The sequence below is a fragment of the Nyctibius grandis genome, chromosome 11 (assembly GCF_013368605.1).
Source record: "Nyctibius grandis isolate bNycGra1 chromosome 11, bNycGra1.pri, whole genome shotgun sequence".
Lineage (NCBI taxonomy): Eukaryota > Metazoa > Chordata > Aves > Nyctibiiformes > Nyctibiidae > Nyctibius > Nyctibius grandis.
Genome location: NC_090668.1, coordinates 13,273,239 through 13,296,829, shown reverse-complemented (window position 1 = coordinate 13,296,829; position 23,591 = coordinate 13,273,239). Strand labels below are relative to the sequence as shown.

The 23,591-nt window shown below is 36.7% G+C and overlaps 1 protein-coding gene across 1 annotated transcript in view; it reads left to right on the top strand.

The window, feature by feature from the left end:
* Positions 1-540: 540 nt before the first annotated feature.
* Positions 541-23,591, top strand: part of UNC13C (unc-13 homolog C) — a 161,653-nt gene continuing 138,602 nt past the window's right edge. Inside the window, exons 1-3 of the mRNA XM_068410057.1 lie at positions 541-3,499; positions 14,757-14,779; positions 15,294-15,358. Coding sequence (XP_068266158.1) covers positions 544-3,499; positions 14,757-14,779; positions 15,294-15,358 — 3,044 coding nt within the window. The 5' untranslated portion in view covers positions 541-543. The remainder of the gene's footprint in view (positions 3,500-14,756; positions 14,780-15,293; positions 15,359-23,591) is intronic.

Genomic DNA, 23,591 nt, shown 5'->3' with positions numbered 1-23,591 from the left:
TATTAATCAAAATATCTCAGTTAAAGGCAGAGAATTAAACTGGACAAAGAAGCCTGTAAACAAATATAGCTTATTCATTTATGTTAAAAGTATTTTCCTAGAACTGCTTTCAGCTTCAATTGTTCATGAAAAATTCTATTCAGACAATTATGGGGAAAGTATAAATAAATACTTAACTCCTCTGTGTTTCCATTGTAATCCAGTTAAAACAACATCAGTATTATTGCATGATAAGTTTGTTTGGCAGCCATTGTAATGTCATTCCCTCCTTTTTAGACACTTCAAGAAGCCATGCTCAACAGAGTGAGATTTTGCAAGACATACAAAACCCCTTGAGGATTTGGTTTCGAACAAGCGGATGTGTGATTTTTTCTTTGTTGTTTTTTTTTGTTGTTGTTGTCAAATGATACCAGAGCACCAGTAGTTTATATGTCTATAGTCTCTGTTGATGAAATATTTGCTGATGATCCTGTTGGAGATACAAACACTTGCCTGGATTAAAAATTGCGTTTTGTGGAAACAGCTTAATATAAATTACACTCCATGGTTTCTGCCCTCTTAAAGAGCCTGATCTCATCTTACATATATAAGATTTGCAAAGGAATGTTTACAAAGAAATCGGGAAATAATACAAAAAGGAAAGAGAGCTGTCAGAGTAAAAAGGAACAAGACTTAACTCAGATTGGACAAACAAAGAATCCAAAATTTTCAAATACTTTAAAAAGCACTGTTAAAAAGATTGCCAAGTGTCCATCTGCTCGCAACTTATCAACTGAAGAAGAGGAAAGTTATAGAGAGTTTTCACTTTCTCCAACATTCAGTTACAGAGTTGCTATTGCCAATGGACTGCAAAAGCATGTTTTTGTAACAAATAATAATAATGAAGACATAGTTGAAGATCTGTCTTCAAATGATAGTTCATATTCTGAATCATTAAGTGAAGTAAAAAGTAATAGCAAGAAAAACGAATACTTATCACACACAATGCCTGTGAGACGTAACAGAAAAAGCTTAAGCAGCCTTGCCCCATCTGATGGAAGTTCTGATGGAGAACGCACTTTACACACACTGAAGCTGGGAGCTTTACGAAAACTAAGGAAATGGAAGAAGAGCCAAGAATGCGTCTCATCAGACTCAGAACTAAGTACATGGAAGAAAACATGGGGCTTAAGAAGTAAATCTCTAGACAGAACTGGCCGTCACCAGAAATCAAATACTCTTGAGCCTGGCTTTAGTTCGACGGGTTGTATTAGTCAAACCCATGATGTCATGGAAATGATCTTTAAAGAGCTTCAGGGAATAAGTCAAATTGAAACAGAACTCTCTGAATTAAGAGGGCATGTTAATGCTCTGAAACAATCAATTGATGAGATTTCTAGTAGTGTAGAAGTTGTACAAAATGAAATTGAACAATTGCGAACTGGATTTGTACAGTCCAGAAGAGAAACTCGGGACATACACGACTACATTAAGCAGATAGGCCATCCAGGAAACAAAGCAAGTCTTAGGTTTCTAAATGTGCCTGAAGAGACGCTTGAAAAAACTGAATGCGTAGTTTACAAAATATTAATAGATAAAATGGGGTTCTCAGAGGCACAAAGCACTATTAAAATTGAGTTTGCCCGAAGACTGGGGCAACAAAGAGACTGTCCAAATGCAAAGCCAAGACCCATTCTTGTTTACTTTGAGTCTTCACAACACAGAGATTTGATTTTAAAAAAGTCTTATAAACTTAAGGGAACTGGCATTGGAATTTCTACAGATATATTTTCCCATGACATAAAAGACAAAAAAGAAAGAGGACTACCTTCTTCTCAGACATATGAGAGTATGGATATGAAACTTTTAGCTGTGGAGACAAAAACTAAAATGCATGACTGGGAGTCACCTGACAGTGATAAAGAATTGGAATCAGATATAAATAAGAACAACTATACAAAGATATCTAAATCAGCACTACAAATAAAAACAAGCACTACAAAGGGGAGTATCAAGTCCCCAAATACTAAAGACCTTAATAGAACTGCTGACAATAGCACCTTTTCAAACAGAAGAAATTATGTCAGTCAGTCACCAGAATTGGACAACATGGAAAAACAATCAAAGGCCTATTATTCCGACATGACTCCTCTATGGCATTTGCAGAATGACTTTGCAACACCAAAACTTAGCCGTTCAGAGTCAGATTTCTCAAAATTGTGCCAGTCTTACTCTGAGGATTTTTCAGAAAATCAGTATTTTAGCAGAACAAATGGCAGTTCACTATTGTCTTCCTCTGATCGAGAACTTTGGCAGCGAAGGCAAGATGATTCTGCAAACTGGTATGGCAGTTCCCAGGAACAGACTTTTGTCCAAGATATGCAACAGTATCCAGAGCAAAATGAAGTAGCAAACACAGAAACTGTTGACAGCGGAGTAAGCAATGGAATAATATGTGCATCTGGAGACAGAAGCCACTATACTGATTCTCAGCTTTCTTTACATGATGATCTTTCCCTGTGGAAAGACTGGAATCAGTTGGAACAAGGGGCAGATTTGGGCCTAGACTCATCCACACAAGAAGTTTTTGTGTATGATATGAGCAGCCCTTCAGATCAACAGACAGATTTTGGAAAGTGCCAAAGTTCTGACCTCCAGTACGATACTGAAAGCTACGATTTTACCCTTGATGGTACTTCTCCCTCATGTCCAGGCCTTGAGAGCGAATCGCAAAGTCAGTGGACTGGTCAATATGATGATTATCAGGGAACAAATTCTATCTCCCCTTATCACAATCAAAATAGATTGCCTATGATGTACCGAAGTCAGAGTGAACTACCAAGTGACGACTCGGAGGAAACAGCCCCTAAATCGTGGCATAGCCGATTAAGCATAGATCTTTCTGATAAGACTTTCAGCTTTCCTAAATTTGGATCTACACTTCAACGCGCTAAGTCAGCTTTAGAAGTAGTCTGGAATAAAAGTACACAAAGTTTAAGTGGGTATGAAGACAGTGGATCATCTTTCATGGGAAGGTTTAGAACTTTATCTCAGTCTACTGCAAATGAGTCAAGTACAACACTTGATTCTGATGTTTATGCTGAGCCTTATTGCTACAAAGCAGAGTATGAGGAAGACTTAATTGAACCACCTGGTGAGAATGAGACAGACTATGTAGAAGTAATGGAACAAGTCCTTGCTAAGCTAGAAAATAGAACTAATAGCAGTGAAACTAGCGAGCAGGTCCAAGAATATGAACTGGGGGAGCCTTCGTATGAAACTCCATATGCAATACTACCAGAGGAGCAATATGACACACAGTTTGACAGTGAAGAGATATTGGAAGTTGAAAGTGACATGGCTGTAGACACGGAAGTAAGGGAAGATGAAAATCAGAATGTCCCAGAGATGCCTACTGAAACTCCAAAGAAAAAAAGAATACGACCATCATTTAAAGAAGCTGCTTTAAAAGCATACAAGAAACAAATGAATGATTTGGAAGAGAAGATCCTTGCTGGAGGTAATAGTATTTTAGTATTGTCTTTTAAGTAAAACATTGTTCTTACTGGAGTTGGGCATTAATTTCTGTATGGTACCTGATGCTGCTTCCATTGAATTTGGTGACAAAAATTCTGGTTATTATAGATAGTTTGTTCACAGGTAATGGAATCCACAGATGAAATCTCCATCCTTGGAGATATTCAAAAGCCATCTGGACATGGTCCTGGGCAATCTGCTCTAGGTGACCCTGCTTGAGCAGTGTTGTTAAGACAGGATGGCCTCCAGAGGTCCCTTCCAGCCTGAACTGTTCTGTGATAAGGAAATATATTTTTTGAATACTTTGTATGAAGCCTTTGAAGAAGGATGTCTTCTTAATGCCAGTTTGTCCTCCAAGACAAAACATGTTTAACTTCTGTTTATTACTTGAATTGCACAGCAATTTTGCTTTAGTATAGGAAACAGTGTTTTGTAAATCAGTTCTTAAAGGGATTCTACAAAACACGCAAAACATACAGTTTGTAGCCTCTCAGTTTTCACAACCTGCCCCCTCTTCTTTATGTGTGGATTCATGCATGTCCGGAGACCCGCTAATTTATCATTTAAGCAAATAGTAGTTTGAGGTATTATATCGTCCTTCTACTATTTGTAGGAGCTGTAATAAAAGTGACTAACAGCTGATCTAGGGTTTACGTTACTTTTTTTTTTTTTTTTTTTTATACTTTTACCCCTGTAACTGATTCACAGTCAACTTCTGATTTCTTATTTGTGTGTGGAAAAGTACTAGATGCAGATCAAGTTCCTTGAATTAATCTTCATTATGTAACCAAAGTATAACCTATTATTTAATGAATTGTTTCATCTCTCATGTAGGCAGGAGCAGGTAGACAGCAATCTGGCCAACCAGAGATATAGCCAGATAATACAGTAGCGTTACTTCTCCATTTTAGTACAAAAGAAAGGTTTTGAATGCTATTACTTTAACTCTAGTAACACATAAGGTAAGGTCATTGAAACTTTGGTACATAAATAATTTATTAGTGCACAAGAGCCCCATCGGATAGTCCTATTCTCTGTCTCTAGCTGGAGAGAAAGAATACGCTATGGGCTGATTGCTTATGTATTATTTATTACAATGTGTTTTTGGAGACATACTGGATTGAAAGTAATAGGGTATATGGATACATGAGTAATCCTTGGATTTAAAGTTCTCTAAGGATATAGAGGCATTGTGATGATGCATGTACATTAATGGAAGGATTGATGGCTTTTTAGAAAAATATCAGAGAAATGCTAGCCAGTGGTTTGTTTCTTTGTACGCTGCAATCAAGACTAACTCTTACTCATTTATTGTTCCAGCTCTCACTTGTTATTTTCTATCTTTCTTTTTCCCTAGTGGCTTCTTTCATTCCATCCCTATCGTGTTATCTTTTACAGGTGCCTTAGATAATAAGGCATCATTCTCTCTCCTGATGAAACCTATCACTCTGGATAAGCTTCCAGAGTTGCATGCACTCTTCTGAGTTGCTTTTAATGATAAGATAGACTCTTTCTATGAATGGTAGTTTACAAGCAATAGCTTCTTGATGTAGTTAATGAAGATCTTACTGATCATTTGATAATGGTCAGATTTTAAAAAGCCTTTGGTCTGAATTTTCTGCCACAGAATAACCTGTAGAATGTTTATGATGTCAAGATGGATGAACTAATCTTACTCTATATGTACATAGAGTGGAAAGTCAGATTACAGGGGCCAGGGACGGGAGTTGCCTCTCTAACATACAGATGAAAGTGGGTTTTTCTATGCTTTATAGGAAGGATTCATATTATGTTTCATGTGCCTGACTGAAGAACAGAACTTAGAGATCAGTATCAGCACAGTCTTATTTTGTATACGCCTGAAGGAGGAAATGTGATGTCATTTTGAAGCCAAAGGAACAGTAATGTATTGCTGCATTCCCCTTGCACTATGGTCATTTAGTTCCACCTTAAGAAAAGCTTATAAAGTATATTACTAATGCATATTTCAAACTCTGTCTATTCAAACTATGCTTTTTTGAAAACAAGTCTGTATTTTCTTATTTTGACAGTTTTTCTAGCCTTTTATAACTAGTTGCTGGAAGTGCCTGAGTCAGTTGTATTTCCCCAAAGTGAAAATACAGAGATATAGATTAACTTAGAAGTTAATCTAACCTTGTCTTGTGGTACTGAGGCTTTTTGTTTCCTTTAATGTCTTACCTCCATCATGTTTGTTTTTAATACACTTGTATAGGTGCACAGTTACTAGAGATGAAAAGTAGATGTATATCCTTTCTTATTTCTTAATTGCTTGAGGTAACTATGTTGACTGATTAAGATGTGAATTGTGTTTGGGTTTGCAGGTTTTTTTCCTTAAAAATAAAATTCCTTCTCAGGCTGCTTGTGCAGATTGGGTAATGGAAGGGTATCTAGTCAGAGGACAGAATTCTAGTTTAGTGTGTAAAACGCTACAGCAATTAATAAAAATAGAACACGTATATTTGCATGTATTATGCCAAACTGAGCTGCTAATTCCTTCATTGACCAGTAGTAACAGCTAATGCCAGTCAGTCTTGTATAAAAGAGGTTGTTGATAATGGTTGTCTTTTCCCCTTTTTAATCAGTCTGCCATTGTTTAAAACAAAACAGTCATCTTGCAGGAATTCTTGAATCTATAAGACCCCTCGGTTGTCATTACCACCTCATTTCTTCAAGTATTTTGTTGGTAAAAAGTTAAATACAAACTTAAGTTTATACGTATCCTTTAGTGAATAGTGGTGTTGTGGCATTATTGAAGGCTTAGGTGTAATTAAATCTAAACAAGCTGTCTTGAACTAATGCAGCTTTGATACAATTTTGACATACTTTACATGGTTTTAGGTGTCCTTCACTGTAAACACCTCACCAGAAACCCCCACTGGAAGGCTTTAAGCAGAGTGTGGCTAAACTGTCCTTTGAGTTTAGCAATCACCTTGTACAAAATAATGGAACGTTTTTGTTTTTTTTTCAAGTGATCTCTTTGAGATGCTTTTCCTTCACTAAGCCCTAATGACATTTCTCATCTTTCTAATCTCAGGCATAGTCTAATGGGAAAAAAATAAGTTAATGAATGGTATAACCGTAATTAGTCTTTGCATCATTGTGAAAGAATTGCCCAGACAGGAAACACTTTTAGTTAAGAAAAGTAACAACAATATGAAGCCCCAAAATTTTTCTCTTCTGTTTCAAAGTATTGAAGCCACAGTATTCAGTGATACCAGGTTTTGTTCATATTCTACCATATCCCCAATAGATTTTTTTTTTTTTTAACCTAGAGGGACAAAAGACTTACATTAATGAAGGGCTGATAGTGTATGCTGTGTGGCTGATATAATTGATCTGGCAATGTTTTTAAAAATATATGTATATATTCACCTAAAGTATGAGATATAAAGAGCTGGATTTGGGGACATAATACTTTTCAACAGAAGTTGATTCATCAGCTGGTCTTCTCTTCACATGTAAATAATGTAAACGGGTAAATTACAGAGACTTTTCATCAGTGTAAATTCTCTTCCGTATTCACATGAGAAGATGGTTACAATGGAACAGATGTATTGTGTAAATAGGCTGGGGAAGAAATAGATGCCCTTGATACACACTTGAATAGATGTGTGGCACTGAGGAAACAAGATTTATTGCAAGTTAAGGAATCTATTTTGGTACTGTATTGGGGATGACAATGAACTACAGAATTTAATAATCAGTTTTTCCAGCTGTCTTTTCTTTCTTTCCTAACTTCATATGGTGCCTGCCTTTTGGTCAGGTAAACAAAATGATGGATATCTTTAAATTCTTCTTTTTTTTTTGGTGGGGTAAGAAGCTGAAGTGGGGGGAAAACGAAATACGTTTTCAAACAATGTGGGTAGGAATTGATAAATACAATATATTCCTGCACTCAGTCTGCTTAGCTAATCCTTTTTCATATATATATATATATATATATGCACACTCTGGAAATCTTCCAGTATTACTACAGGAAGTAAAATAATGCTCTAAAGAATGTTAACAACTCCATGAATTCAGTCAATGATGTTGTAGATGAAACCAATATATAACAATTTGACTGAGTCTCTCTTGAATTGCTTTTGTTTCCTGCACACAAGAGTCTACATTTTTTTTCTTGCCCTGGTTTCACTCTAGAGTCAGACATAAGTCTTTATACCCTTCCCTTCACACTTCTCTTCTGTCCTTTGATGGAGAAAAGGAATATCAGAGATTTAAGACAGTAAATGGCAGTCTGTTCAGCTTGAGATTAATGGAACTGTGGAAAGGTTGCTTTAGAAAAATTATGTGAGGAAATCTGATTAGTTAATGATAAAGATGACACACCCATCTTTTGTCTCTGAAGAAAGAGCAAGTAGTTGCATTCACCACCTACTCTAAAGTTAGGACTTCATGGAAGGATGATCTGCATCAGTTGTTTGCTGCTACTATGTGTTCAGTCTGTCATTTTACTCCCTATCATCACTCTGGCAAGCCAGAGACTGTCAAGAAAGCCTGGTCTTCAAGAGAACTGTATTTTTTTGAGACCACCAAAAATTAAGAACTACTGGTATCATACCACATTCTGAAATCAGAGTTGTCTTGATAGTCAATAATTTATTCTTTTAGAGGTAAGTTTCAGAAGATGGTAGAAGTATCTAACAGCTGTTGAAAGACAATAGAAAACAAGAGCAATTAGAAGTCTGATGGGACTCAATTTCTAAACAGCAGAGATGTTTTTAAAGCATGTCCTCTTGTTTCAGATTTTCAGACCAGTTTATTAATAAAGACACAAATGAAGTTTTTATCTTCACCAAGCTGACCTCCTGTTTTGGCTCTCAATGTATCTGCTAGTAATTTTCTACATCACTGCTAATAAAGTGCTAGCAGCAATTCTTCTATTTCTCCTGTTGACCAAGCTTTATTCAAGTTTGACCTTCTCTTTGTCAGACAAGCATCACTCATCTCTTATGATGTACTAGCTTTGATATTAGCTTTCAAGCATTATACAGTATGTCTTCCTAGGATATACTTCAGCAACACAACATCCCCTAGGCTTACATACTGTAATATTCTGTTCTGTAGTGATAATATTAGCTTTTGACTACAGCATTTATTATTTTAGTATGGCTTAATTTGCGTTATTGTTTTGGACAGACAATCTACTACTTTAATGTGCTGCTTTTGTTGACCCTGGTTTTCACTCCTTTATTTGGCCTTTCCTTAGCAATACATACTAATTAGAATTGTCTGTCTCAGACTACAAACTACTTCTGACTATGAGTACTTTACACCTGTTATTTCCATGGAACAGCTGTATTGTTATCTAATTCCAGCAAGCATTATGTCTAAAGGGTTTCCTTCCAGGAATTATGTAATTATCAGTCAGTTTGGTAGTCTTGCAACCATTTTGCAGAATTAGAGATTAAAATGGTACTTTGAGAGAATAATGAACTTTAAATCTTTTTCCAATATGGTGTTATGTACACTTATGTACATTATGTACACTTATAAGAGTGGAAAATCAAGGTAGCATACGTAATATCATTTTAATCCTGGGGTTTCCTAACAGTTTAGAGTTTTATGACCTTATTACAGTTCTTGTGCTATGGCAGGGGGGTGGTGAACCAAATTTTTGCAATCATTAAAGAAAGAAGTACATTAGGATGATGGCCTGCTGCTCAGAAAATGCAAAAGTGAAATACTGACAGAAGTCTTGAAGGATGCTTATGACCGGGTGGGGGAAAAATATTTCTGAACCTCTTTGATATAAACATCTCTGCTGACACAATGAGACTATTGTCCAGTTGTATTTCTGATGGTTTCATAAGCTACAAAAGCAAAGGTCTGTCTTCATTTCTATATCTTCCTTACTAGTTCATCTTTCATCCTGGAAGAATCTGCCTTTTCAGCATCCTTTAGAGGTTTTTTTTTCTAGAAAGTTTGGATGTAGAAACTAGTTATCTACTATGATGAATACCTGTGTTGTGTGGTAAGTTACAGGTGGCAACATTGCTATTAAAAATGGATAAATCAGACCATGTGTTAGTTTGAAAACAGTTGAAACTTTGTAAGATCTATTAGTTTTCAGACTGAGTTTGAATAGTAATTATGCAGTGCTAATAAACACCTGCTGGAAATTTTACTTAGCCTTCTCAAAACCTTTAAACTGATATGTGGACAGAAAATAACTTGTGGGCTTATTTGAGGGAGCTGAAAAAATGCAAATAAGCCTCGCTCACTCCACCCTCCCACTCGCCCCCAATCTGGGAACCAGCTTACCTCAGTGAGTACTTGTGAACCATTTTCAACAGAAGCCAGGATTTTAGTGGGTATGTTGAATGTTACACAGCCTTTTAATATATGGAACTTCTTATTCACAGAACCTTAAAGACTAATTTTAACTAGTGAATATTTTTAATTTCTTGTTTACCTAAAGGTTTATACCTGTTTGTGGAGGCTTAGGGGGTGGTAGTAAAGAAGGAGGATTAGATATAAGTGGTAAAGAATGGTACAGAGCTGGAGAGAACTTTCTAACTAAGCAGGAGCATTTTAAAATATGATTTGCTAAATATTCTGTAAGATTGTCCTCTCCTTCCTAAAGTTTTTGTCTTCTATCATTGACTCTTTAAGAATTCTGCATAGAAAATGAGCTTATTTGGAGAAATGTGATATGATAGCTCATCATCATGCTTTCCTTGCTGTAATTAATGATATGCTACCTTTTCTTCTTCTTTATATTAATTCTTATAATTATATAAATTTAAATGAACAGAAACCTTGTACCACTACAGTATCGTTAACTAAGTTAAAACAGTTTTTTTTCTCTTACCAGTACCTAATTAAGTATAATTGAGTTTGAAACTATCAGACTGCCAAAAAAAAGAAGGGGCAGGAGGGTGGGATTTTCCTTTTGCCTTCAATATTTGATATTTGTAAATATAATTTTCACCAGTAAGTAGCTAGATGACCATCCTACTCTTCATCATTCCACTACACAGGTGTATATATATGGAATGCACTGAGCTGAAATAACAATTTTGGAGCAATATCACTCCATGGATTTTTCCTATAATCCTAGTAAAACACCTTCCAGTTATCTAAAATGGCATATGGTATAGAGGCATAACATGAAGGCTATACTTCGTAGTGTTATTTCATAATGTAGTGAATTTTCACATAAAATAAAAATCTCAGGAGAAACAAACTAGTTGAAATAAAATAGGAAATATCCCATAGGGTTAACTAAATGAACCAGCATTCATACTGTTCTTAGTATGTTCATAACTTTTTTAGGTTAGTTCTTTGCCATAGAATGTGTGGATGACAGAAATGAGTTATACTAAGATAAGCTCTTTTAAGTAAATCGTTGTCATTCAGCAGTATAATCTGAGATGTCGAGCCTTGAGTCCCTGATTTGAAAATACATTCAGGTCTCTTACATAATCACAGTTCATTTCTTATCTACATCAAGGAATGTTGCTGTCTATTCTGGTAGCCTAATGACTACCAAAGTGAATTGCTTGGTGTCTGTACACTTCCTGATTTGGCATTCTCATACACACAGAGAACACATCCACAGTTCAGATTATTTCACTCATGGTGAGTTCAGATGAAGCAATAAACAATGATATTTTAAAACTAATTTTGTCTCTGAAGATGCAGTCATTTCTTACAAAAAAAAAAAAAAAAGAGATGCTCTCAAAACTCAAAATCTCATTTTGGGAAATTTGCATCAGTTGTCTGCTTTATGCAATTTCTATTGAGAAAAGAGGTCATTAGACTGATGCTTTTTTTTTTTTAGGTAGCAACTGAAAAGAAAAACAAGTTAAACCAAACGTAATACCCTTTTTACCTTCCTAATTTTTGATTGTTGCTCTCCTCCTAAATTTAGGCAAAATTAGCTTCCAGTAGAGGAAGTGTAGTGAAATTAGATGAAGCTGGCTGAAATCTAAGAGAGGTAAAAAAATTTCATATGTCCATCTCCCATGCTCTGAAACACAAAATTCCATTTAATGTGGAAGACAAGTCTCAACAATTTTGTATGTTTTAATATAACTTTCTAAACAACTGAATTAAACATATAATTCATGTGATTCTTCAGGCAGCTGGTAGCAAAGTACCTGCAAGCTATTTTAAAATTGCATTTTACATAAATAATACTGAGATTTATTATGCATCTTTAAATGGCAGTATTACAAATATTGTTATGATTAGGTATTCTAGAAAGATGACGTAGGTTGCATGAACAGATTATAGTGAAGCTTCTTACCTTACAAGTGATGTCCTGCCTTAAATTTCCCTCAGACCCCAAATTTCTCTTCACCTTTTGGACTCTGCCTTTTTCACGAGTTTGAGAATTAATTCAGTCTCAGTCTAGTCCTGCTGGTATTCTCTCTTGCCTTTCTTCTCATTGACCTGTCCAGATGCTGCTCCAGCACTTTGATTTTAACCGTTCCTCATATTTCCTTTAGCCCCCATAAAAGCATATCCCATTTTGTTTCCATGGCCAGACCAGCTTACATTCATCTAGTTACTCCTAGTTACTCCTGGATCTGTTCTTACCCTGCTTATGAAAATGCTGTAATAATTTTGGAGTGGAAAAGTTAGAATCATATGGACATTCAAATCTTCTTTATATGCATGTGGAGAAAGAGTAGCCGATTGTATCTGATGTTGTCAGACAAATACAAATTAAAAAAAAAAAATGTAGTGACTAAATTCATTTCTATAAATCTACTCAAATTAAGGTAATTTGACAACTAAAACACTATAGCTTAATTTAGTCAAGAATGAATTTCTGAAGCAAAATTAAAATTCTAGTATTTCTGAAGGGGTGGGGGAGTTTTGAAGTGAGAAAACATCAGAATAGTTCATGTTCCAGCAGAAAGAAATACCTTAATGGATTTTTCTAAGACATAAAAATAGATACCATGTTCATTTATATTCAGGGCAAGAACTATGAAAAGAATCAGTTCAGAGTAAGCAGATATTCTTGGTGCACAGAGACGTCCTTACCCTATTTTTACTAAATTGTGGAATTTACTATTAGTAATAGTTTTAATATTCTGTATAACTCAAAACAAGTTTTCCTCGAGACAATAAACTGTAGTTCATTCTTGTAGGCATACTCTTTCAAAAAGAATTGTTCGCAGTAGCTGTGAAAGAAAAGCTACGATCTGTAGTCAAGCATAAGAAAATGGCAAATTTTGTGGTCTCACAAAGGAGGGAGAGACTGTTGCATAGTTGGATTTTCTGTGGATTCAAGTTTGGTGTTGTGACATTGCTAATACCTAGTAGCTCAAACCTCTTTAACCTTTTTGAATAATACAAAATCAGATATAATCTGACTGGTAAAACATGCTTTGAACAACTTATCTCCAGTTTCTGTTCTACCTGTTCTTGTGCATGCGCTTTGATCACATAAGTAGCCTCTAAAATCAGTGGCACAACAGAGCCTTTTGGTTCCCTGGATTGTTGGTACTATACTGTAGGCACCTTTACATTTGCCAATGTATTTTTCATATATGTGTTTGAATGTGATATTTTCTTGTAGATAAATTGGTTTAGAAATGAAAACATGGCACGTGTTTAAGGTGTAAATGATCATTTTGTAATATATGTCATGTGGGATATCTCCAAACATCTTAAAAATACCTGAAGTATTTAAAGGGCCTGTAGAATGTGTACTCCTTTCAGGGAGGAAAAATGGAAAGATCAGTAAGGTGACAATTAAAACAATGCAGTTTCATATACGCACTGTACTATAAAGTGTCAAAAAAAGACACCCTTATTGATGGAATGGTATATAGAAACAATTTTAAATGTACTTGTATTTTAAAACTGACAAGACAATGAAATAAGGGTAGCTTTTCCTGTCAGCAAATATTTTCTGTCTGATAATAAACGTGGATACATCACATTTTTGCATTTAGCAATTTATAATGAGATATATATATATCATATCTTATAGTTTCACAATTGTAGTTCTTCTGTTGGCATTTGGGGGGTAATTTCTGTCATTATATGAATAGCTGTGATAGAATAGAATAGTAACAGTTCAGGAGTTTTGTTTTGTTTTTTAATATCCTTAGTAGGATATTAAAGGATATCTCAGGCTGGGCAGAAAATGGATTGAGAGCAGCCCTGAGGAGAAGGACTTGGGGTGATGGTTGACGAGAAGCTCAACATGAGCCGGCAGTGTGTGCTTGAAGCCCAGAAGGCAAATCATATACTGGGCTGCATCAAAAGAAGTGTGGCCAGCAGGTCGAGAGAGGTGATTCTGCCCCTTTACTCCGCTCTCGTGAGACCCCACCTGGAGTACTGCGTTCAGCTTTGGGGCCCACAACATAATAAGGACATAGAGCTGTTGGAACAAGTCCAGAGGAGGGCCACGAAGATGATCAGAGGGCTGGAGCACCTCTCCTATGAAGACAGGCTGAGAGAGTTGGAGCTCTTCAGCCTGGAGAACAGAAGGCTCCAGGGAGACCTCATAGCAGCCTTCCAGTACCTGAAGGGGGCCTACAGGAAAGCAGGAGAAGGGCTTTTTACAAGGGCATGTAGTGACAGGACGAGGGGGAATGGTTTTAAACTGAAAGAGGGTAGATTTAGATTAGATATCAGGAAGAAATTATTTCCTGTGAGGGTGGTGAGACACTGGCCCAGCTTGCCCAGAGAAGCTGTGGGTGCCCCTTCCCTGGCAGTGTTTAAGGCCAGACTGGATGAGGCTTTGAGCAACCTGGTCTAGTGGAAAGGTGTCCTTGCCTGTGGCAGGGGGTTTGGAACTAGATGATCTTTAAGATCCCTTCCAACCCAAACCATTCTATGATTTTATGATTTATGATTAGTAGAAACACTCATTTTCCTTGAAAATAGAGCATTATTTTTTTGAATGCTGCATCTATATTTAATATATATTAATATTAAAAAAAAAAACAAAAAACAAAAACCAGAAAACCTAAAAATCATGTGGAAATGGGATACAGTATATAAATTATATGGAAGCCAAACAGTCCTGCATAAGTGGCAGGGGTTCTTATCTACTGAAAACATCTTTTTGCTTGCTTAAACTGTACTGACAGTGATCTTGCCGCAATGATACAGCTAAACACAGGTGTTACTTGGATTCTGTTCTGCATTAGCAGATTAAAACAGTGACAGTTTTTTATATCATAAGATGTTTTCTCAGAGCCTGTTTTGTCTAACCTATATTCCTCTTCTTCCCAATTCTCTTTCAGATAGCGGTTCTGTGGATGAAAAGGTGTAAAATCACGTATTTACTATAGGGATCATGTATTTTGTTGGTGTTTGTGACTTATTTGACTTGTTTGATTCCTTCATCTTAGTTTTGAAATTTGCATGTTTTTCCCAGCTTTCCACTCTTTTGTTCTCCTTTGAGTGTGTTGCATTTATAAACAGGATAACCCTCACTGTTGTGCTTACCATAACTGCCAGCACAGGGGTCTGCTACTGTCAAACATGATATCTGGGATTTTTGCCTCTAATTATCATCTACACTACATACACTGTAGGACTTAAAGGACAACAATATTTGGGAAGCAATATCTTATCTTCCCATGGGTTCTTCCAGTGTCTTTCACTAAATGTTGAATGCTACCAAAATGTATTCCAAATCAATAGTTACTCTAGCTTTGGCCTGGAGCTGACCCTGCTAAACATTTTCATATTAGGTGTTATATGTTTGATGCAGTTAAATTCTGTCCAAGACTTACTAAAAGCAACTGAGTAACTACTTTTTTTGGTCTTTATTAAAGGCTCGGATAGTAAGTGGAAGTTCCTTGGATACTTCCAAGCTTTATGCAGTCCAGGCATTTAGTGGGTAAGTACCAATATGACTGTGAGTTTCATTATTTATGTCCGCAAATTAGTTTCATAATGTTATAGTATTTTTTCTAGGTTTTGTTCTTATAAGAAATTGAATTATTTTAAAAGGAAGATAGTTATTTTCATTGTGTGTGTCTTCTCCTTTTAATTTTAAGTCCTTAATTTTTAAGAAATTAATACAACAAGTCAGTTGCACAGGTCAACTGGATGACAAAATTTTTTACCTCTTTGCATTCAAAATAAATGCCCTTTGAAGCTGTAGTTTGATTTTATGTCTTCATTTTAGTAAATATGTAGTAATGTAATAATATCAGTCTAATATTTTAAATCTAGAAGGTCAAGGCAAAAAGATCTTCCAGTTGCTGAGAGTGAATGTGGCAGAAACCTGTACATTTTGTTTGGTTGTCTCCAAATGGAGTTATCTTACATCCAGTTCTAGGGATTCCTTCCTTTGAGGAAAATCTCTCCTTCCCATTTTTAATAGCTTTTTATTATTCAGTTTGGAAAGGAAAAAATGTAAAAGCCATTGGTAAAATTTATCAGTTATATTAGTTAACTGTTGAAAAGGGATATTATTATCCTCTTGGTGGTGCACTAGTATAAACACCATTTGCTATAGTTATGCTTTGTTACAGAGACAAGGTGATGAGGTCAAATTATCTAATTTATATTCCATTTTCTCATTTGTACACCTTAAAGGCTATAAACCAGAAACTAGACACTGAAGTTTTTCCATTTAGATTCCTTTTGTTTTGGGTTTTTTTCCCATAAAAGATACTGATGGTATTAATTTGCTTAATATAATTCTCATGCTGCTGTGGAAGGTATAGTTAAGGTAACATTTGTACTTGTTGCTAAACCTTAAGCAAATTTGAGAGCACTCTCCAGCTTTATGGTGGCTTAGGTAGTTTCCATATAGTTTGTCATACCTCCAAGTGTTGTATTTCTTCCTTTTCCAGCTCATAGAAACTTCAGAGCTGCTGTAAAAGTGTGAGGCCGTATATGACATTGTGCAGGATTAGTTGCTGAATGCAATGTGAATAATTTTAAATATTGTAAGAGATAATTGATGTGGGGGTTTTTATTAACTTGCTCTTTAGCATTAGAAAAAAATTACAGTATACTTCTATTGGCTTGCAAACGACACATTGCTTTCACTTTGATCAGTTGCAGTTTTCTCATAAGGTCAAAAAGGTTGAAAGTATTACTAAAATTATAAAAACTTTTGCCTTGTATTATTAATCAGCACTATTTCTTACTATGCCAAAACAGCTACTCCTTCTTTGAATGGGATTTTCTAAGTACTGTATCTCTCTGCATTTTAAAAATAGAATAATATAAGTGCTGTGAATTTTCTTTCCTGACTTCCAAATGCAAAACTTCAGTATTTCTCTTTGAATTTTATTGTTTGTTAAAATGAAGCTAGCACATCTGAAGCAACTGTTTCTTTTGATTGGATTACTGATCTGAATACTTTTTCAGCAATGTATTAGCTGTAAAAACACTCACTAAAACTCTCTGTGCTGGTGCTCACATTATTCTTCTAATGGAATTGTGGAAGGCTTTCATCAGAACATTGCAACTGTGCCAGCAAATTATGACAATAACCTCTTGACTTGATGCATGACAATTTATATTTGGTGGCTGCTTTGTTGAAAAAATTAATCCATATCAGAAACAGAAGACATCACACAGGCAGCTTCTGGTATTTGCCTCAAATTCTCTTTGTTATATCTGCAAAGAAGGTATACCCGTCTTTTCTCTTTTGTGCTATGCAATCATTTTTACTCATAGGCTTTGATGGCCTCAGATTTGAGTAATTTATGATTTGAGGCACCACAAATAGTAATGTACCTCACCACTGAGAAGCAGGAATCTGACATATTAAAAACTGCACAGTAAGCTGAAGTCTACTGAAACTGAGAATGATCATACTCAGAAGCATTAGTGTGTAAGACTGGCACAAAACTTTGGGGTCTGTGTATTGGGGAGAGCTGTTAAAAAAAAAAAAAAAGCTGTTCATTCATACCTTTCAACAACTATTTTTGAGAAGTTTGGTATATAGGTCAGTGCATAGCTTTCAGAATTAGTAAGAGAACAATATTTAACATCAAAATGAGTTTAAATTCTCTGAGGCCCCAGAAGAAGTCAGGATAGAGGAGGAATCTGTCTTGGTAGATGAGGGCTGGGTCAGGGACCAATTAAGCAACCTGGACGTCCATAAATCCATGGGCCCTGATGGGATGCACCCGCGGGTACTGAGGGAGCTGGCGGAAGTCATTGCTAGGCCACTCTCCATCATCTTTGCAAAGTTGTGGGCAATGGGAGAGGTGCCTGAGGACTGGAGGAAAGCGAATGTCACTCCAGTCTTCAAAAAGGGCAAGAAGGAGGACCCGGGTAACTATAGACCGGTCAGCCTCACCTCTATCCCCGGAAAGGTGATGGAACAACTTGTCCTTGGTGCTGTCTCTAGGCACATCAAGGATAGGGGGATCATTAGGGGCGGTCAACATGGCTTCACCAAGGGGAAGTCATGCTTAACCAACTTGATAGCCTTTTATGAGGATGTAACCCGGTGGATAGATGATGGTAAAGCTGTGGATGTGGTCTATCTCTATTTCAGTAAAGCGTTTGACACGGTCTCCCACAGCATCCTCGCAGCTAAACTGGGGAAGTGTGGTCTGGATGATCGGGTAGTGAGGTGGATTGTGAACTGGCTGAAGGAAAGAAGCCAGAGAGTGGTGGTCAATGGGACAGAGTCCAGTTGGAGGCCTGTGTCTAGCGGAGTCCCTCAAGGGTCGGTACTGGGACCAGTTCTATTCAATATATTCATTAATGACTTGGATGAGGGAATAGAGTGCACTGTCAGCAAGTTCGCTGATGACACAAAACTGGGAGGAGTGGCTGACACACCAGAAGGCTGCGCAGCCATTCAGAGGGACCTAGACAGGCTGGAGAGTTGGGCGGAGAGAAACTTAATGAAATATAACAAGGGCAAGTGTAGAGTCCTGCATCTGGGCAAGAACAATCCCATGTACCAGTACAAGTTGGGGACAGAGCTGTTGGAGAGCAGCGTAGGGGAAAGGGACCTGGGGGTCCTAGTGGACAGCAGGATGACCATGAGCCAGCAGTGTGCCCTTGTGGCCAAGAAGGCCAATGGCATCCTGGGGTGTATTAGAAGGGGTGTGGTTAGCAGGTCGAGAGAGGTTCTCCTCCCCCTCTACTCTGCCCTGGTGAGGCCGCATCTGGAGTATTGTGTCCAGTTCTGGGCCCCTCAGTTCAAGAAGGACAGGGAACTGCTAGAGAGAGTCCAGCGCAGAGCCACGAAGATGATTAAGGGAGTGGAACATCTCCCTTATGAGGAGAGGCTGAGGGAGCTGGGTCTCTTTAGCTTAGAGAAGAGGAGACTGAGGGTGACCTCATTAATGTTTATAAATATGTAAAGGGCAAGTGTCATGAGGATGGAGCCAGGCTCTTCTCAGTGACATCCCTTGACACGACAAGGGGCAATGGGTGCAAGCTGGAACACAGGAGGTTCCGCATAAATATGAGGAAAAACTTCTTTACGGTGAGGGTGACCGAACACTGGAACAGGCTGCGCAGAGAGGTTGTGGAGTCTCCTTCTCTGGAGACATTCAAAACCCGCCTGGACGCGTTCCTGTGTGATATGATCTAGGGAATCCTGCTCCGGCAGGGGGATTGGACTAGATGATCTTTCGAGGTCCCTTCCAATCCCTAACATTCTGTGATTCTGTGATTTTGTAAATTCTTGAAATAGATACTTTAGAATTCATCCTTTCAGTATTTTTGAAAAGTACATGGAGGTCAGCTGGGTTTTTCATCATGTATATGAATCTAGGGTAGTACTGTCTTACTTTTCCAGAGACTTGCTCTGTATTAATTCACTGCTCGCCTGATGGCAGTGATGTCAGAGACTGATAATTTTACCACATGGCCTAATCCATTCTGAAATTTGCTAATGGTACGCAGATGGTGCTACATGCAGATGATTACTCCTTTCCTTCAGTGGCATGTTCTCAATGGTAAAATAAATTTATTTTTCTTGAATTCTCTGACAAATTCAAATAGATTATCGTTATGCAGAATATCTTCAGAAGCATGCAAAAACAGTCAACTTCAGAGGTTTTTTTCTTGCCTGGAATGATAACTTGTGTGCCTTCAACTTCATCTTCTATGTCAGGATGTTGTTGCATTGTTATTATTGGAGGTGGGGAGGGGAGTAGAGAGTTTAATGTATAACCTACATAACATGAACAGTTTGTCTATGGCTGTAGTGTTTAGTGTTCCTGACTATAAACAAAGACTAATATTTCACTGTCAATACAGTGTTGCCCAGTTTGCTAGTTCTGGTAATGTAGCTATTCTCCTGTTTTTCAATAAAATTTGATCAGACAATCCAAATCAGTATATTAATCTTTACTTCCAGCTGATAGCCAACAGTCTTTGCATATTTACGGTCCTCTTAAATGTTATTAGAAGGATCGAATTTGTTCTTGTACAGAGAATTTGTGCATAGGACAATTTCTAGTTCATATTCCCAAAGTCAGGGCTGTTTCAGTAAAGATGCAAGAAAAATATGCAGTTGTCCAAGAATAAAATTGAAATGTGTGTTTTCAGTGCACATATATATTAGAGAAACTGTATTATCCCACTGGATCTCCCAGTGGATTCTCCTGCTCTCCACTTAAAACTGAAATGGATCTTCCCAGGCAGTTGTACACTTGTTGTTTACCTGTCTGTGAGATATGAGAGTTTGGTGGGTCAGCCTTTCCATGTCTCTACTGGCTATTGTTCACCTCATTATGCATGAATCCCCTTTTGTGCTGTTACCTTTCAGTTTTGTCTGTGGCCTTGAAATGATTTTTTGTTTTAATTAGTTCTGTAATTTCTTTCCTTTATATGGTGCTTCTAACTAAATACTTACATTGGGAAAAAAACTAATCTACAGCATTTAAAAATGTTTAAAAAATAATATAAATGCTATAACTTGCTCTACTACCAGGAGTAACGTGGAAATAATTTGCCTACAGACCTCCCAGTTGCTTCCCCCTCGCCCTTAATATATGCAGGAGTCCAGTGGCTATTACCTTTGTCCTTCTATATGTGTCTATATCACGAACTACCAGTCTTCAGCCTAAATGGCAGTGATCAGGATTTCTGATGTAGCCCTTCTTTAGCATATTACCTTGCTTATGCACTTTCCCTCTGTCTTCCCACCAAACCCAAAACATAGATACACAAGCTCATATCTGCTCCAAGCGCCTCATTCCAGCTTTCATACTATTAGCTCCTCACAAGTTTAAAAATATTGTCTTTGTTGTTGTTTTTCTCTCTTTGAACCTCACCCCTCAGATAATCCTGACATCTCAAACTACTGCAAGGTCACCGTTACCTGTTTAGCCAAACCTTTGCCAAAGCTGCTTTCTTCCTGTTTCCCTTTAATCTTCAAAAGAAAGGAAGAGTCACTGCTTATCCCAAATTATGCAAAGAGACAGCTGTTGGGACCAAGATGAATTGACAGTTTGATAAAAGTTCACAAGTCTGTCATAAAGTGGGAATTCATATAGTCTTAGTGGACTATAACTGGAGAACAATTCTGAAAAATGAAAGCAGTGCCGTAGTTGTGGAAAGAAATATTCTTTCCTTCAAAAAAATTAAAACGTCGATTTGAGGTTTTAGTGGGGGATTAGATGTTTGGGCTTGTTGGTTGTTTTTTTTTTCTTTTTCTTTGTTAAGAACTGTTTTGCCTGTAACTAAGCTTAATCAAGTCAGGTATAAAAGGACAGCAATTAATGATGCTCCAGCGTCCACATAAGGTAGTAGAGAAGTAGGAGACAAGAGTGTAGTTTTTCTTCTAGAAAGATAGTTCAATAATTCATTCATGTCAAATACAGAACACTGACTACCTAAACAATACAAGCTTCAGTGTCCTGCAGTAAAGCAGCTGCTTCAGATAATTCCTTGCATTCTAGTTGACTATTGTCATAAGGAGCATGTTAATTTCTCATGCAGAAAGAGGATTTATTATCATTTCACTAGATTCTTAGAGAAGGTACCCTTTATGATGCAAGCAACTGGAAAACATCTTGCTTTGTGGTTTCTTCCTCTGTCATTTATAAGCTGATCTGTTAAAATATATGCTGGTAATCAAAAAGCAATTGAAAGTGGGTTTTGAAGCATACTAACTAGAATGACTGTTAAACTTGTGGATGCCAAGTGCAAACAGTATAAAGAGATTTTTAGAACATAGCTAACTAGAAATACTCTAGACACCAGACCGTGTCTAGCAGTTTTTCCACAGTTGTCTTATTTCTCTACAGAGTATGTATTCTATCAGTATTACTCAAGTGTGAGTGTGCATTCAGATACTAATTTATTTCTGTTTTTTTGAAATTGAGATATTAGCCAATAACTAGTCTTATTAGCCTGGCTTCAAACTTCCCCCAGTCAATGTCTCTCTGATACATGCGACCTCTCTTGTTTCAGCAAAGATTTTAATGTGTTATTCGTATTTCAAGATTGTTAGACTAGGAGTAACAAGTTTGAAGTTTGTTTCTTTCTGTTTGGTAATGCTTCTACAGGTGATCACCAATATACCCCTATATGGTATTCATGTTTGGTTTTCTTCCCATTTTTTCAGTCCATGTAAGAGCTCTTGTCTAGTTCAGCTGGAATTTAATTTTTTCAAACAGCAAAAAGAATTTTTCAGCTCAATGTGCTGGCAGATTGCATGACTGCTTTTCCTTTCCCTGATCAAGCATTTCGTACTTCATCTGACAAGGTATGAGTAAGGAAATCACATCTCACTTCCCAGCAGTTCGTATACTGAGATTTCTAGACACTCTTCCTTAAAATTACTCATGATAATAATAAAGAAGAATATGCTTACATTTGGTGATAGTAATAAAGAAAAAACATTCTGGAATGATTCAGTGAAGGACTTAGCCTTGATTAACTGTGTGTTTGAGGTAAAATTCCCCTGCTTTTCTTGAGTATGAGATAGAGCTGCCTCAAATACATAAGGTAGGTAAAACTTTGACTTCATTTACATTGGCATTTTGTCCCAGTTACAGCAACCAAAGACCAAACAAGATGCTTCAGTGGAATTAGTATAAAGTCCCAGTATAACCAAGTTTAAAATACACTGTAACAAGTAGCATCTATGAAGCAAACAATAATCTTTTCTATGGTAGGAACTGAAACCAGTAAAGGCATAAGAAGTCCTTAGAGTCTCAAATTTTTTCTATGATCTTTACTGTGCACTGATTGAATGCTGGGCAAAGAAGCAGCAGGAAATATTATTGTCTTATGTGAGCTCATCTGGACATTGATTCATCACAAAAATGAAAAGAGATAGTTTCCTTTATAAGTTGCATTTTCAAAATTACAGTTCTTCCCTGAAGTCTGGTTAGCTTCTTTAATCTCTTAAAAGTATTCAGGTGAATAAGTACGTATGTGTAAGAACTCTCTGACATTGCAATACTTCAGTAATTTAAAAAGTTGCAGACAAGTTACCGAACCAGCATACAGAATAAATAAACTTCTTGATAGGAGCTAAAGTACTGCCCTAGTATTGTCAGAAGAGATGGTGAAACTCATTTAAAAACCAAAATATTTCATGTCCTTAATATTTTGCAGATGATAATTGGAATAAGTTTTAGTAATACTTTTTTTTAAATAACAAAATGGGCACTTCTTGACCACATGTAACTTTTATGCAAATATTGTGATTTGTACGATACATAGAGAAAAAAATCAGATCTAGACACTTCCGCTAAGCTGAACTTGAGCTTGAAATCGTAATGAACAGATTGTGGGGGGAAGTACGTATTGAGTAGAAAACTAAGCTATTTAAAGAGACAGAGGTGTGAGTTTATGGCAAATTACTGACTGAGCATAAATTACACCATTAATGTCATAATAAAATATCTTATATTATGTATTTATCTGTCTTGATTCTGTCATTCTTTTGTTGCTCCCTCAAAAGCCATGTTGTCCTTTCTTTCTTTGGTAACATCATCAGCATTCTTAATTCAGACATAATTTTTTCTCCAGGAAATGACTATTAGTCATTCTTGAATTTGGATTTTTTTCCTTGCTGTATGCTACTCCTTAATGATCAGTAAAAGGCATTCAGTAAGAACCTCAATTTTAATCATATTTTGTGTTATAGAGCAGAATAATAGAGGGAAGTGATTTTACAGACA